Here is a 16,550-nt window from a genome sequence, read left to right on the forward strand (position 1 = left end):
CCTATGTAACGGTCACAATCACCTTACTTCTGTTGTACTGTTACTGTCTCCTTTCATTGTCACTCTCTCCCTCTTGCTCTCTCCTATTGCTAATATCTCATTCCTTCCTTCCTATTGCTGCTGTCTCTTCTCACTGTTGCTAACTCTTTCTTCCTCATTCTCATTGTCATACACTCTTTCTCTTGTTGTCACTGGCTCTCATCCACTTCCACTTTCTCTCCCTCCCCCCTCTCCCCAATCACTGTCTCCTTCATTTTTTTCCTAATACTGTTCTGTCACTATCAATTACGTCCCACTACCACTGTGTCCCTCTCTTTTTCTCATACTGTCATTGTCTCTTTCATTTTTTCTATAACAAACCACTGTCTATTATCTTCCGGTATTTATCCGTCTTTTTGCCACTGCCATTGTCTTCTTCTCTCACAGCATAAAAAAGTGCAAATATGTTCACATGCCAAAATTACTAGTAATTTTTTTGAAGGTGCTGAGGAAGGTAGAATGAGGCAGCTAATACCCCACTCTTCAATCAGTCTTTTAAATAAACAAGAACACTTTTTTATGCTCTTGATAGGAGCATTTTTCCACCGGTTCCGTTTTTATCTCCCTTGCATCAGGGCATGTAACTCATTGTTGTTATTGTTGTGGTCTTCAGTCCTGAGACTGGTTTGATGCAGCTCTCCATGCTACTCTATCCTGTGCAAGCTTCTTCATCTCCCAGTACCTACTGCAACCTATTTCCTTTTGTATCTGCTTAGTGTACTCATCTCTTGGTCTCCCTCTACGATTTTTACCCTCCACGCTGCCCTCCAATACTAAATTGGTGATCCCTTGATGCCTCAGAACATGTCCTACCAACCGATCCCTTCTTCTAGGCAAGTTGTGCCACAAACTCCTCTTCTCCCCAATCCTATTCAATACCTCCTCATTAGTTACATGATCTACCCATCTAATCTTCAGCATTCTTCTTTGGCATCACATCTCCAAAGCTTCTATTCTCTTCTTGTCCAAACTATTTATCGTCCATGTTTCACTTCCAGACATGGCCACACTCGATACAAATACTTTCAGAAATGGCTTCCTGACACTTAAATCTATATTCGATGTTAACAAATTTCTCTTCTTCAGAAACGCTTTGCTTGCCATTGCCAATCTACATTTTATATCCTCTCTACATCAACAATCATCAGTTATTTTGCTCCTCAAATAGAAAAACTCCTTTACTACTTTAAGTTCTCATTTCCTAATCTAATTCCCTCAGCATCACCCGACTTAATTTGACTACATTCCATTATCCTCGTTTTTGCTTCTGTTGATGTTCATCTTATATCCTCCTTTCAAGACACTATCCATTCCGTTCAACTGCTCTTCCAAGTCCTTTGCTGTCTCTGACAGAATTACAATGTCATCGGCAAACCTCAAAGTTTTTATTTCTTCTCCATGGATTTTAATACCTACTTCGAATTTTTCTTTTGTTTCCTTAACTGCTTGCTCAATATAAAGATTGAATAACATCGGGGATAGGCTACAACCCTGTCTCACTCCTTTCCCAATCAACGCTTCCCTTTCATGCCCCTCGACTCTTATAACTGCCATCTGGTTTCTGTACGAATTGTAAATAGCCCTTCGCTTGCTGTATTTTATCTCTGCCACCTTCAGAATTTGAAAGAGAGTATTCAAGTCAACATTGTCAAACGCTTTCTCTAAGTCTACAAATGCTAGAAACGTAGGGTCAATATTGCCTCATGTGTTCCAACATTTCTACGGAATCCAAATTGATCTTCCCCGTGGTCGGCTTCTACTTGTTTTTCCATTCGTCTGTAAAGCATTCGCATTAGTATTTTGCAGTTATGCCTTATTAAACTGATTGTTCTGTAATTTTCACATCTGTCAACACCTGCTTTCTTTGGGATTGGAATTATTATATTCTTTTTGAAGTCTGAGGGTATTTCCCCTGTCTCATACATCTTGCTCACCAGATGGTAGAGTTTCGTCAGGACTGGCTCTAGTTCTAATGGAATGTTGTCTACTCCCGTGGCCTTGTTTCGACTCAGATCTTTCATTGCTCTGTCAAACTTTTCACGCAGTATCATATCTCCCATTTCATCTTCCTCTACATCCTCTTCCATTTCCATAATATTGACCTCAAGTACATCGCCCTTGTATAGACCCTCTCTATACTCCTTCCACCTTTCTGCTTTCCCTTCTTTGCTTAGAACTAGGTTTCCATCTGAGCTCTTGATATTCATACAAGTGGTTCTCTTCTCTCCAAAGGTCTCTTTAATTTTCCTGTAGGCAGTATCTATCTTACCCCTCGTGAGATAAGCCTCTACATCCTTACATTTGTCCTCTAGCCATCCCTGCTTAGCCATTTTGCACTTGCTGTCAATCTCATTTTTGAAACATTTGTATTCCTTTTTGCCTGCTTCATTTACTGTATTTTTATATTTTCTCCTTTCATCAATTAAATTCAATATTTCTTCTGTTACCCAAGGAGTTCTACTAGCCCTTGTCTTTTTACGTACTTCATCCTCTGCTGCCTTCACTACTTCATCCCTCAAGGCTACCCATTCTTCTTCTACTGTATTTCTTTCCCCCATTCCTGTCAATTGCTCCCTTATGCTCTGCCTGAAACTCTGTATAACCTCTGGTTTAGTCAGTTTATCCAGGTTCCATCTCCTTAAATTCCCACCTTTTTGCAGTTTCTTCAGTTTTAATCTATAGTTCATAACCAATGGATTGTGGTCAGAGTCCACATCTGCCCCTGGAAATGTCTTACAATTTAAAGCCTGGTTCCTAAATCTCTGTCTTACCATTACATAATCTATCTGAAACCTATCAGTATCTCCAGTCTTATTCCATGTATACAACCTTCTTTTATGATTCTTGAAGCAGGCGTTAGCAATGATTAAGTTGTGCTCTGTGCAAAATTCTACCAGACGGCTTCCTCTTTCATTTCTTACCCCCAATCCATATTCACCTACTACATTTCCTTCTCTCCCTTTTCCTACTACCAAATTCCAGTCACCCATGACTATAAAATTTTCGTCTCCCTTCACTATCTGAATAATTTCTTCTATTTCATCATACATTTCTTCAATTTCTTCGTTGTCTGCAGAGCTAGTTGGCATATAAACTTGTACTACTGTAGTAGGCGTGGGCTTCGTGTCTATCTTGGCCACAATAATGTGTTCACTATGCTGTTTGTAGTAGCTTACCCCCACTCCTAATTTCCTGTTCATTATTGAAGCCACTCCTGCATTACCCCTATTTGATTTTGTATTTATGATCCTGTATTCGTCTGACCAAAAGTCTTTTTCCTCCTGCCACCGAACTTCACTAATTCCCACCATATCTAACTTTAACGCATCCATTTCCCTATTTAAATTTTCTAACCTACCTGACATTCCACGCTCCGATCTGTAGAACACCAGTTTTCTTTCTCCTGATAACGACATCCTCCTAAGTAGTCCCCACCCGGAGATCCGAATGGGGGACTATTTTACCTCCGGAATATTTTACCCAAGAGGATGCCATTATCATTTAACCATACAGTAAAGCTGCATGCCCTCGGGAAAAATTACGGCTATAGTTTCCCCTTGCTTTCAGCCGTTCGCAGTACCAGCACAGCAAGGCTGTTTTGGTTAGTGTTACAAGGCCAGATCAGTCAATCATCCAGACTGTTGCCTCTGCAACTACTGAAAAGGCTGCTGCCCCTCTTCAAGAACCACGCATTTGTCTGGCCTCTCAACAGATACCCCTCCATTGTGGTTGCACCTATGGTACGGCTATCTTTATCGCTGAGGCACGCAAGCCTCCCCACCAATGGCAAGGTCCATGGTTCACGGGGGGGATGTAACTCATATGAAAAGAAATGTGTTGGTCAGTAAAATTTAGGTAGTTGACTTATGTGAAACTGAAATAACACAGAACTAATTTTACACCTCAGACCAGATTTTTAGTGCAAAAAAGAAGGTTGCATGTTTCTTCATTGTGCAACATGGGTTTCCCAGATGATAGTGGAGGTGCTTTACAGAATATTTCTTCATAGTACATCACTTTAGAAACTACAGTTTCACCTCACACTGGATTTTGTGTATGTATTTTACATGTACAAGCAGGGTAACTTTGAACCTCTTTATGCTGGAAATCAATAAAGATATGAAAACATTTTCAAGTTTGAGATAGGGCTTCTAGGAATAAATGATAAAAATTACAGCTATTTGCTGTGCACAGCCATCTTGGAATCTGCAACCGAGTTTTGGCACCCAAAAAACAAGTTTTTGGGCTAATTGTTAATAGCACACAAACATTTTTGAAAATGAGGAGATCACTGTTATGGACAAATGCCTAGAGAGTATACTGTTAAAATTTGAGCAATCTGCTGCAGCTATTATTTAGATTTTGCCTCCTAAGGATTTTACAGGGTGACAACTATTGAACTATGTGAAATAAAATCATCATAACTTCTGAACAGTTTGTGTTAGAATGTTCAAACTGCACAGTCAGCTGCGGAGCATTATGGGAATTAGTATGCGTATGTGCATGGTTTGATTTAGTGACAAAGCCTACTTTCATTTGGATGGGTTCATTGATAAGCAAAATTGGCGCATCTATGGGACTGAGAATCTGCATTTCGCGATCGAGAAGTCTCCTCACTCTCGACGGGTGACTCTGCGGTGTGCAGTGTTCAGTCACGGAATAATCGGTGCGATATTCCTTGATGGCATGGTGACTGTTGAATGGTATGTGAAGATTCGGAAGATGATTTCATTGCCATTATCCAAAGGGACCCTGATTTCGACAAGATGTTGTTCATGCAAGACAGAGCTCAACCCCATCCCAGCAGGAGAGTATGTGATGTCCTGGACGAGCACTTTGGGGACCACTTTCTGGCTCTGGGGTATCCAGAGGCCACTGTCATGGGCCTCGATTGGGCCATCATATTCTCCAGATCCGAACACATGCAACTCCTTTTTGTGGTGCTATATTAAAGACAACGTGCACAGCAATAACTCCAAAACGTTGCTGACCTGAAAACAACCATTCAGGAGGTTATCGACAGCATTGATATTCCAACACTTCAGCGGGTCACGCAGAATTTCGCTATTCATCTTTGCCACATCATCGCCAACGATGCCAAGCATATCGAACATGCCATAATCTCAATCTGATGTTCACATGTTGAATAAAGTGTGTGCACGCCATAGTTTGTAACTAATTTACGTTTTTTTCCATATAGTTGAATATTTGTCACACTTTACATGTAGAAGTAGGGTTACTTTGAACATCTGTATCTTGGAAGTGGATAAAGCTGTCAAGAAGATTTTAGGAAGATATCATAAGAATTGCAACCATTTGCAGTGCATAACCGTCTTGGTGTATATGGCTGGGTTTTGATCTGCTGGTGACAGTGAAAATACAGTAAATAAAACCTTTTTTGGGGGGTTTTCTGAGGAAACACTGATGAACTAATAGGCCCATCAGGCCTGCCATAGACCACATCAAATGCAAGAAGAACTAATTGATTTGTTCCATTTGACGAAGCAGAAGGAAGTGTGTAACATTCGTTCTTTGATCGTTTACTGTAGGATAGTGACACTAAGACAATCCTTCTGTTGGGTATACAAATGGTCCTTCTCATAAGAGCTAGCAAAAACATTTATATCTACCTTTTTATCAACCTGTGATATAAGCACCAGAAAATCCTGTCTCTATGTGCACCATTCTGGAATGTAATAGGTACGTATGCTGTCGCAGGCATACCGACTGATTTTGATTTCAGTTTGCTATCAGAGCGGTCATTGTCAGACGCAGTCCTCTGTGTGTGTGTGTGTGTGTGTGTGTGTGTGTGTAAAAGTACATGAACTAACCTAGCTCCTCAGGAAGGGGAGAGATATATTGGGGAAGGTTGTGGAGGAAGGGCATATGATTCAGACCACAGAATGAAAAGGACCCAACCTTCCCTCATCTTTCCCTTTCTGTTCCCTGTTGTGCTGATCCCCCTCTCCCCCCTCCCATACACCCACAGTGTCGTTTGTTTTGTGAAGAAGGAGATTAAGTGTAGTATATATTCAGAGATGAAAAAATTGGCAAAACACAGAAAAGATGGAAAACAAATAAGACCATTTTAATAACTGAAGACTTCTTGAGGAAAGAATGACATGAATGGGAGAGTTCCTTATTTTGTTGATTTCTGTCATTGATTCTCTTTTCTCCTTTTGCAATGAAATTTGTGCCAATCTTTTTCCATAACTCTAGTCTTTCCTCTTTTTCAGAGTTCAGACTCTGTAATGAAATATGATCATATGTAGTAATTGTAAATATCTCAATAAAAAGATTACAATTCTTAGAGCTCTCCCTTAACAGACAGGTGATTATTGTGAATCATTCTTTCATATTTAAAAAATGAAAACATTTCCTGTTTTGTCACTATAAACTGCTAACCTGTTATGTAATTAAAATTTAATACGAAATGAACATTGTCTCAACGAACTATGAACTACTAAATCTTCCATCATTTTACTAAGCCTTCTGCAAATTGTAATGGTTTTTCTCTACTCTTCCACTAATAGATTTTTATTTGTGGAATAAAAAGTTGATACCTTCGTTGCGTCATTTATTCATTTTTTTATTGTTGTTGTTATCTGATTCATGTAATCACTTTAAAACACAAGTGAATAGTTTAGTATGTCTTCTTTCTTCATAATATTGATTCATTCTCTCACTCTTCCTGATACTCTCGGCTTTTGTGACCTTCATTTTGATCCTGCGATCAGTCCAAATATGATTTTCCCCTGTTTTTTAATTGGAGCTACCCTGCACTGCTGCATATGGATATTTTTCACTTATTCCAATAGTGTTCTAGTACTACCTGATTCTTTCCTTTCAGTGTTTCCTGTCAAGCACATTGCATTCCATATCTTTTTGGTCAACATGTTGTCAGCTATTGTAATGATGTGCTTGGCAAATATCAATTACCTCTTCCATCTCATGCATTAAATTGCTTTTCCACTTTCATACAGCTTCTGTCTTGATCTGGGTATCCAGACTTCACCTTTCCTTCATGTCCTATATGTCTCTCAAAATCTATTGTTCAACTTCCTTCAGTTGTTTCTTTATTTTACAGGTCCATCTTGATCGCATAAATTTTTACATTTCACTATGACCGGTTTCGGCCACTGCCATCTTCAGATCTGTTACAAAAACAAAAAGTGTGTAACCAACTGACCTAGTTTGCTGACACTAAATCTATAAAAGTCCTGGTTCTACATAAGAAAAATAAAATGTTTACATGTATACCAGCTGTAAATACCATAAAATATTCTGATGTAGTATCATCGTCAAACTAAATGTGTAGATATATAGTAAGTGCTGGTGATGATCAGAATGCATCTGGTATTTATGCAATGAAACTGAGCCAGCAGAGGGCACTGTAGCTAGGCTACATGATTAACCAGTATCACAATTGTAATGGTTAAAATGTGGTATGCATAGTCATTAATTAAAAATTGCTTCACATGGCAAAATGAGCATCTGATAATAAACCATGCACTCACATACTCCACGTGGCATTGGATCCATAGTTAAAATCCACATAAAAAGTGTAAATATTAATAATGTGAAGCTTCTAACCTGGCAAGGTAAAACATACAGTTGTATAAAATCCAGTATAAAAAGTATAAGATTAAAAACACCCATAAAATAAAATCTTCCAGCTTGACAGATCAGTTACCATAAACATAATTGTAAGGTAATTACTGAAGCTTCATGGTAAATGATAACAGTCAAACAGTTGCAGGATAAAGATTTATTGAAATCCTTGACCACGGTTTCAGTATATCTAAATATACCTTCATCAGAAGCAAACATACACTAAAATCACATTCTGTAGGATTTCAATAAATCTTTGTCCTGCAACTATTTGGCTGTTATCATTTACTGTGAAGATTTTCAATAGTTACTGCTTCAGCCATGTTTAAAATTTTGAAATTAATGAAACCGTGACTATTAATTAAAAATTAAATAATCGATAGTCGATAATACATCTAGAATGTGGTCTCAATGGTGGCAAGTCGAGGCTTCTCTGTATGATGTTCTTGTTTTCCTGCGGTGGAACTAGCAGAGGGAGGCCCAGTCTACTCGTCACCGGCGGTTGGCACACACGACCACATGCCAATCCACTGGGGCGCTCGATGCTGCTCAAGACGGACCTGTAAAATAAAAGTGCCAAAAAAATGATCATGGACTCATTTTCAGACTTTATGTCTTCAATTAATTTCTTCAGTTGGATACAGACCGTCTTGTCTCAGAGGCTCATTACTGTTGCATACAACTTGGTATCACTGATTGCTGACATACATTGGGGGAGAGGTTAAAGGTAACAATCCACCATACCTGATGTGTTGAGAGCTCTGTTAATAAATAAATAAACCTGGGAATATTTCTAAGGATTTGGTCAATATCTTTCTTGAGAGCTAACTACAGGATACACTATACGAACATAGTACATTTTACCTGCACTGTAGTTCATCTGAGGTGATGGATTATACTACCTATAATGGGTGAGGGGAGAAAGAGTGTGAGGTGGGGGAGGGAGGGTTGGAAGAAAAGGAGACTGACAGCTGGGAGGGAGAGGCAGGAAGTGCAGCACCATGTTCCTGTCTCATGCACTTCCAAAAGAGAGGAAAAGATTGAGATTTCAACCTAATGGAAAGTAGGTAGGGAGCATTAGAAAACATGCTGAAACACCATGAATGCATATTACTGAAGACTGTAACACAGAGAAAAGTCTAGAGGAGGTACTTGATAGAAATAGTTGCTGATGGTAATGATGTAACACAAAATTAACCATTTGACCATCACCTCTCAACAAATGTGCCAGTGTCAGACATGCTGATACCTTCAATTTGAAAAGCTTTCAGTTTATCATAAGCACTCCAGGCCACTTTCTTACATGCTGCAAAGCTTTACACACTTCACTTCATGCTGTTATAGTGGTAATAATCCAGCTTAATAATCCACTGCAGCACTACAGCAATGTTATAGAATAGCAGGACTAACACATGCCTTCTTTATTTTCTCAGCTTAAGAATGTGCAAACTTCCTGTATGGCTGCTGAAAATAATTTTAATTCTATAGCATCACATTTCCTGATGCCCATTCCCTTCCTGAACTATGCACTGCTATGAAAGCAGTAGAACTGGCATTTACATTATTCAGTCCACTGTGATAGAGGCAGTCAGTGCCTTGTATCTGAAGCAACCTTAGAATAAAATTAGTCAAGAAGCTTACACAAAACCTATGTATCTCATGCAAGATAATAATTATAGTGTCATTCATTGGCAAGTTGTTTCTCATGTTGTATCTGCTTCTGAAGTAAGCTTGCTCCATTATTTGAATAAAGTACAAGGTATTAAGTTCCAGCATAATATAGTAGCAAGGACTAGCAACTTGGATTAATAAATTTTATTATTTCTTCAGTTTCTGTCCTTTGTCACAGTTGAATTTTTATTTATTTATTTATTTGCTAGTTTTGGGCTACATTGTCCATTCTCAAACCATAGCCAACATACAACACAAAATTGTTAAGGCTTTTGTGGCCACTTGTTGACAAACTGCCTATTGGCTCCTGTCTCGGGTTCTTCGGCCGACGTTCATCTAATGATTTTACTGACGTTTCGCCAGCACGAGTGGCTGGCATTGTCAAAGCTTCACTCTCCATTGCCAGTGGTGAACTGGAGCCGAGCTCGCGACCGCAGACTATATGTACCTGGCGCGTCAAAGTCCAAGGGCTTCTCCACGGTCATTTCCGGTGCGGTTCTCCTCTTGCTGCGTGTGACGGTCATTCGCTGCAGTACAGGAAGCCAGGATGCATTTACCTTAAGGCTTTCCTCTTTCTTGTTGAAACTGTTCGCTTGTTTTTGTATTTCTACAGCTTCTCTGAACAAGCGTGTGTGATAGTGCTTCTCTGCAGCCAGAACTTTCGTGTCGGCGAATTTTATTTTATCACGTGGTCGGCCTCACTCAGTGCTTGCTCTGCCATGACCGATTTCTCCACCTGCCCCAACCTGCAATGTTGGAATGACTGGACGATCAATTAACACCAGGATCAAAGAGCGTAAGCGACATTGCAGGTTGGAGCAGGTGGAGAAATCGACCGTGGCATGCACTGAGTGAGACCGACCATGTAACAAAATTCGCCGACACGGAAGTTCTGGCTGTAGAGAAGCAATATCACACACAAACAGTTTCAACAAGAAAGAGGAAAGCCTTAAGGTAAACGGATCCTGGCTTCCCATATTGCAGCGAACAACTGTCACAGGTAGCAAGAGGAGAAACGCACCAGAAATGGCCGCGGAGAAGCCCTCAGACGTTGGCGCGCCAGGTACATATAGTCTGCGTCCTGGAGCCTGGCTCCAGTTCACCACTGGAAATGGAGCGTGAAGCTTTGACAATGCCAGCCACTCGTGCTGGTGAAACGTCAGTAAAATCATTAGATGAACGTCGGCCGAATAACCCGAGACAGGAGCCAATAGGCAGTTTGTCAAACAACACAAAATTAGACAACTCCCATTAGTATAATTAACATTACATACCTTCACTTTAAATGCTAACATACTCGTAGAAACGGTGATCAAAAAGTTCCCATTCAAAGGCCTTACGGTCTAGGATTGGTGTGACAGACATGCAAAATCGCCATTAGATTGACGATACCTGTTCAGTAAAATATTACGTCCTGCTGTATGAAGAAGTCTGAACTGCCTACTGCACACCCTCATCTGACAGGATTCGTGGACGTTTCGAGGCCTTTTTAAGGGAGTGAAGGTGTGACAACAGCATGGAGAGAGATCATGACTTTAAATCGAGTGCTCGAGTGTCTCCCGCTTGAGTTGCATAACTTCTGCATTACAACATTTGGGATATGGGAACATGCATTGCCATGAAGCAGCAGCACCCCTTGGCAAATCATTTCACAATAGTGGTTTTCAAAAGACGTGCTGCTCCATACACATTCATCATTCTCCAATGTAAGTCTAATGGTGTTTGTTCTTAAGCAGCCAAGAAAAGAATAACAGCATGTTGGTCATGTTTGGAAACATTTGGTAATAAGTTTTCTATAGTTTACGCTTCTGCATTTACTGCAGGCATATTGGAAAGACAAGAATGCCACACTGATCTGTTCCGTTGTCTGCTTGTTGATGCTTGTATACTCATCTTAGAGTCACACTATGATGCATATACATTGAAGCAGCGCCCTCAAATGGAGACATTTTTATCGCTCCTTATACATTTCTACCAGTGCACACACATGCAGTAACCATAACTGCTATTTTCAAATATATATGCTTATTCAAGGTCTAGTAACTTCAGTAAGACAAGTAGTTGACACTCCCTCCAAAAGTACATGATATACTTAAGGTCCATGTTATGACTCCGTATTGAAGTGAACTCGATAGAGTTCAGTTGTGGTTAGTTGTGATATTGTTATGCACTGTGAAGCCTTACATGCTTCATGCTTCTACAGTGGTAACCATCCACTGTTCATTAAATAGTATTAATCCAGTTGCAGATTCATGACATTCAATACAATCTACTAAACAATTATAATTTAAAATTAAAACTGTCAAAAGTCAGGAAGCATTAAAAATACAATGCCATAATGAGGTGTAATCAAATGTCTGAAGTGGCTGTAAGCTGTTGTCAAAACATAAATTAAAAGTATAAAAGTGGCAAATAGTCAGTAATAAGTAGGCCAATGAAAATCTGCATTTTTATATCATAATTATTTTCATATAACACAGTGGAAAGTCCTTGTTGGAATATCAACAATATTCTGAAAAGGATATATTGCTACTCACTGTAAAGGTGACACTTTGAGTTGCAGATAGGCATAACGAAAAGACTGTTACATTGATCTTTTGGCCAAAGCCTTCCTCAGAAAAGCAAGCACACCTCATGCACACATGACCAGTACCACCAACAGCTCTGACCATAATCTCCCAGCAGTAGCAGGCATGTGTGAATGAGGTGTGTTTGCTTGGGTGAATGTGTGTTTTTCGTTGTGCCTGCCTGCAACTGGACGGTTCATCTTCATGATGAGTGGCAATCTTTCCTTTTCCAAAAACTGTCAGTGAAAGTTGTGAATGGCTTGAAATTTCACCATTTTAGGTTACCATAACAACACAAGGTAGGTGCCCTGAATCTAAGTCTCGACCCTTTGCATTAAAATTCCAGCAAACAGTGTCAGAAATGCTACAGGTTCAAGTGGAAAATGTTTCTGAGGAAATGGCATTGCTAAATGCCCAGACTGTAATAGTTTAACAAAAAAAATGCTGCCTGATTTTGACAGTTTTAATTAGTTCATGAAAATTGTTTAGTAGATTGTATTAGAGGTTATGAAATTTGTACATGGACTAGTACTATTTAATGGGCAGTGGATTATTACCACTATAACAGCATGAAGTGAAGTGTGTAAAGCTTTGCAGCGTGTAAGAATATCACATTTAGCCACTAGTGACCTCTGTCGAACTCACTTTGATACGGTCATAACATGGACCTTCAGTCTACCACATACATTTGGAGGGAGCTTACACTGCTTGTCTTAGTGAAGTTCCTGAATTCTGAATAAGAATTACTGTTCTGTGCATATACCAAAATATTAGTAATGGCTACTGTATATGTATGCAATGTTGGAAATGTAAATTAACATTTACAATAATAGTATGTGATGTTAATTGTGTGAATCCTAATGGGAGTTGTCAAAGTATTCTGGAATGCGAAGAAATTTAAAGATTCCCCTAACAGTTACATACTGTTTGTTGGCTATGGTTTGAGAAGGGACAATGTAGTCAGAAACTAGTAACCACAAACAAAAAATAAAAAAAAGTTGAATGTAACTGTATCAGGAAAAAAGTATAATGTTCTTCTATGCAGCTGAAAGCACTGAACATTATTTGTTGGAGCCTTATATGCCTACAGTTTTTTATGTATTTTTTTTATTTCTTTCACCTGAAGTTGGATCATTCCAACATTTTTCCAGTTTTGATGAATTATCTTCTTTCGTAAACATTCTGTAAACAATTTTGCTTGTATAATTTTCCTTCAGCTTCAATAAGCTCATCTGAAACACTGCTGTCTGCAAGATTTTCCTTTCTTCTTACCTCAAAATGGCTTTATATACCTCATCTTGCATTATTTCTGTGCCATCTTAAGTAATGAAATGTGATGCCTGTAAGTTGTTTTGTTTTCTTAATATTTTTGTTGTTCTCAGTGTTTTCTCTTTGCAGATTTTCAGTGTATTTTCTCAAAGACATCTTCAAGCAGTTTTGGTTAATTTAGCATATTCTTGTTTTTGGTTTGTTGAAATTTTTGTCATTTATTTAATAGCTCCCTCTTTCCATTTGAGATTTTCATTCATTCATTCATTCATTCATTCATTCATTCCTTCTTCCTTTCTTTGTCCCTGCAAAATTTCTTGCTCTTTGCATGAGTTCCTTTTTAAAATAATCTTCCATTTTGTCTGTATCTATATGATATTGTTTTTTGAAGATGCAGAACTTGTTGGTTTATTTAACTTGGTAGTGCTCTCTCCTTAAATAAATTCTCATAATCTCTATATGTTATTTTCTAACACATGAACTCCAGGTCTTATATCACTTACAATTCAAAAGTGGTTTACTACTGATACATCCTGTACAATTTCTTTGTTAGTTGATGCATAATAATCAGTTTCATTGTTAGGGCTGTTTGGTCCTTTTTTTATACTTTTTTATGTCCAGAACAACATATTAAGGCCAAACATGTTGTTCTCAGCAACTTCTGTCACTCATAAAATTGTACCCACAATTTCCAACTAAAGAACTGTTCATTATTTTTGTCCATCTTTGACATTAAAAGCCCCCAGTTTCATCTTGTAGGCGGATTTATCAGTTTCTGTAACTTTTCGCAGGGGTGTGTTAACTCATCGTAATCAGTGCAAATTGGTTCATAGGCTTGAAGGAAGTGTGTGTGACTCCTATTTCTTGTTTTTAATACAAGTCCTGATGCACTGTGAGGTTCCCTAACTATTTATAATATTGTTTTTAATCCTCTGGTTCACAAGATACATTACATCTGAACCTCCTACCTACTTTGTTCCTTGGAGTATAATAAATGTCATGATTTAATTTCTGTTTCATCCTAATTCTGTTACTGCACTTTTGATAATCCTTTTATATCCCATATGAAGTAATTTAGCTCCTTTTCAAACTCCACTTCAGTTCTCTATTCTGCAATTTATTTTCTTTATATCTTAAATAAAATAACTTGTGATGGACAGGCATCAGGGGCAGGCGATGGCCTGGGGTGGGGAGGGGGGGGGGGAGAGGAGGGGAGGGGGAAATGGTATTTACAGCTGCTCCACTCCTCCCCCGTACACTAGGTTACATGATTCATCTGGCAAGGTTCAGAAGGTACCTACAAAACAGGCAACACAATGAGCATGTGGAGTAAGAGAAAGAGTTTGGGTTGACTGGCACATAGTGCCAACTACTCAACTTGCTTAAAGCCAGTCACAAAGTTATTTTAATCAAGATATAAATGAAAAGTAGTAGAAGGAGCTGGAGATTTAAAATTTCTTTAGTGTATCATGTTTAAAGCATCTTACACTGTACCTACAATTTATTGATTTTGTTTACAAACTAACATATTCGAAATGTTTACAGGGATCACCACAATGGATTGAAATTGAGTTTCCAGATGTGAAAAATCTTTCAGCATTTGCAATACAGTTTCAAGGAGGATTTGTTGGAAAAGACTGCCAAATAGAGATAGTGCCTGGGCCTGAAAGTGAGAAGTATGTGGAGCCATTTTATCCAGAGGATATAAATTCTTTACAGAAATTTTCACTAAAACGTGTGACACCTGCAAAAGTTGTCAAATTTGTGTTCAACTCAAGCACAGACTTCTTTGGACGAATTGTAGTGTACAATCTAACACTGTATGGATCCAGCTGATATGAAAGCAACATTTACATTTTTTTATTTTTGTCTTAAACATTTTATGTTCCAAATACATTTTCTGGCAGTATTCAACTGTTAGTTCTTGTTTGCTTATTTACCATACCAGAAATTGATTACCATCCTGATTAATTAAGCAAGCATAACTATTCTTGTATCAGTGAAATGTAAAGCTCATAATTTAAATATCCGTGTGAACAACTGAATGCAAAAATTGTTTGTGTAGGACAAATGATAAATTCCTTTTTCCTTTTATACAGATGAGTGATAGCGCATTATTTTTATGTTCATTCTAGAACTGGGCATTATGTGCAATATTTCCTAATTTTCATTGTCACAAGATGTTTACTGACATATTACTGTGTAATATATGATCACATATCTTATTGTCAAAGTACTGTTACACACCCCTACCATATTCATTTCTTTTATGTTTTCTTAGCTCACACTTGTTGTGGTTTTCTCAAAGAAATTTAAGTGAATGCTTCTGAATGAAGGAAAGAAGAGTGATATTTTTCAGAAAAGACATTTTGAACTGACTGATGTCATTGTGACAGATGACAACAAGACTAATGAAAGAGGTAATAACAGTGTGATATGCACTAATGGCACATCTCTGACTGTATAGACCATGCATCCAGGTTGGACATCCATGCTTTCAAAATTTTACAGTAGTCCAGGCAAGGTCACCCAGTGTAGTAAATGTTTCACACACTGTGCAAACCTGTTTAGAGGGAATGGATGATACACAGATTTTGTGGAATTAAAATTATGTGAAAATCTTAACAGAAAAGAAAGAATATGATACTGTTTTTACTCTTTAGATATCACTCATTCTGCTGGATGTCCTTTTAAATACCAAGACAATGCAATTTACATTGGGACTTGTATTCTCAGTCATAGTCAATAAATCACAGGGACAGAGTACTTAGAATTGTGGAATGGGTGTGAGATTACCATGTTTCACCCACAGACAGCTCTATGCATCTAGCGAGTTGTGTTATATAAGAATTTATTTATTATTGAATCTGGAGGTGAAATTAAAACTATCATGTGTAATCAGGTTTTGTTGTAAATTAATATTATAAAGAATTTATGAAAGATTTTGCTTTATAATTTGTATAATGCATATGTACTTTGAAAAACATGTAAATAAATGAAATTTGTTTTTATGCTAAGATATAGAAAGATTTAATTCCTTTTCTATCCAATATAAGATTCGGTTAAATAATTAATCAGGCAGTTTTGCATAATCACGTATTACATTCTTAGGTCTGCCTACAGTGTACAGCTGTAAACTGGTCATGCCATTCTTAAATCATTCCTGAGTCATAATACCATAAGCTGATATTCAGAGTAATTTTCATTTTTTGCAAAATGCATTAACTACATGAGCTGGAAATGACTCGAGCAGGTGGTGATGGTATCTATAGGTATTACACCTGATTTTATCTATAATTATCATGCCTGGATACTGTACAACTGAGACTCTTACTTCTGTGAATGATTCTCTCCCTAATATCACTGGAGTCTGAGCACATAGCACTATGCTTC

General features: G+C 38.1%; 1 protein-coding gene across 1 annotated transcript in view; it reads left to right on the forward strand.

Annotated features, from left to right (window-relative positions):
• The window catches only part of LOC126483890 (nuclear receptor 2C2-associated protein), a 69,713-nt gene extending 53,539 nt beyond the window's left edge, over positions 1 to 16,174 (forward strand). Inside the window, exon 3 of the mRNA XM_050107150.1 lies at positions 14,703 to 16,174. Coding sequence (XP_049963107.1) covers positions 14,703 to 14,993 — 291 coding nt within the window. The 3' untranslated portion in view covers positions 14,994 to 16,174. The remainder of the gene's footprint in view (positions 1 to 14,702) is intronic.
• The last annotated feature ends 376 nt before the right edge of the window (positions 16,175 to 16,550 follow it).

Source organism: Schistocerca serialis, chromosome 6 (genome assembly GCF_023864345.2).
Source record: "Schistocerca serialis cubense isolate TAMUIC-IGC-003099 chromosome 6, iqSchSeri2.2, whole genome shotgun sequence".
Classification (NCBI taxonomy): Eukaryota; Metazoa; Arthropoda; class Insecta; order Orthoptera; family Acrididae; genus Schistocerca; species Schistocerca serialis.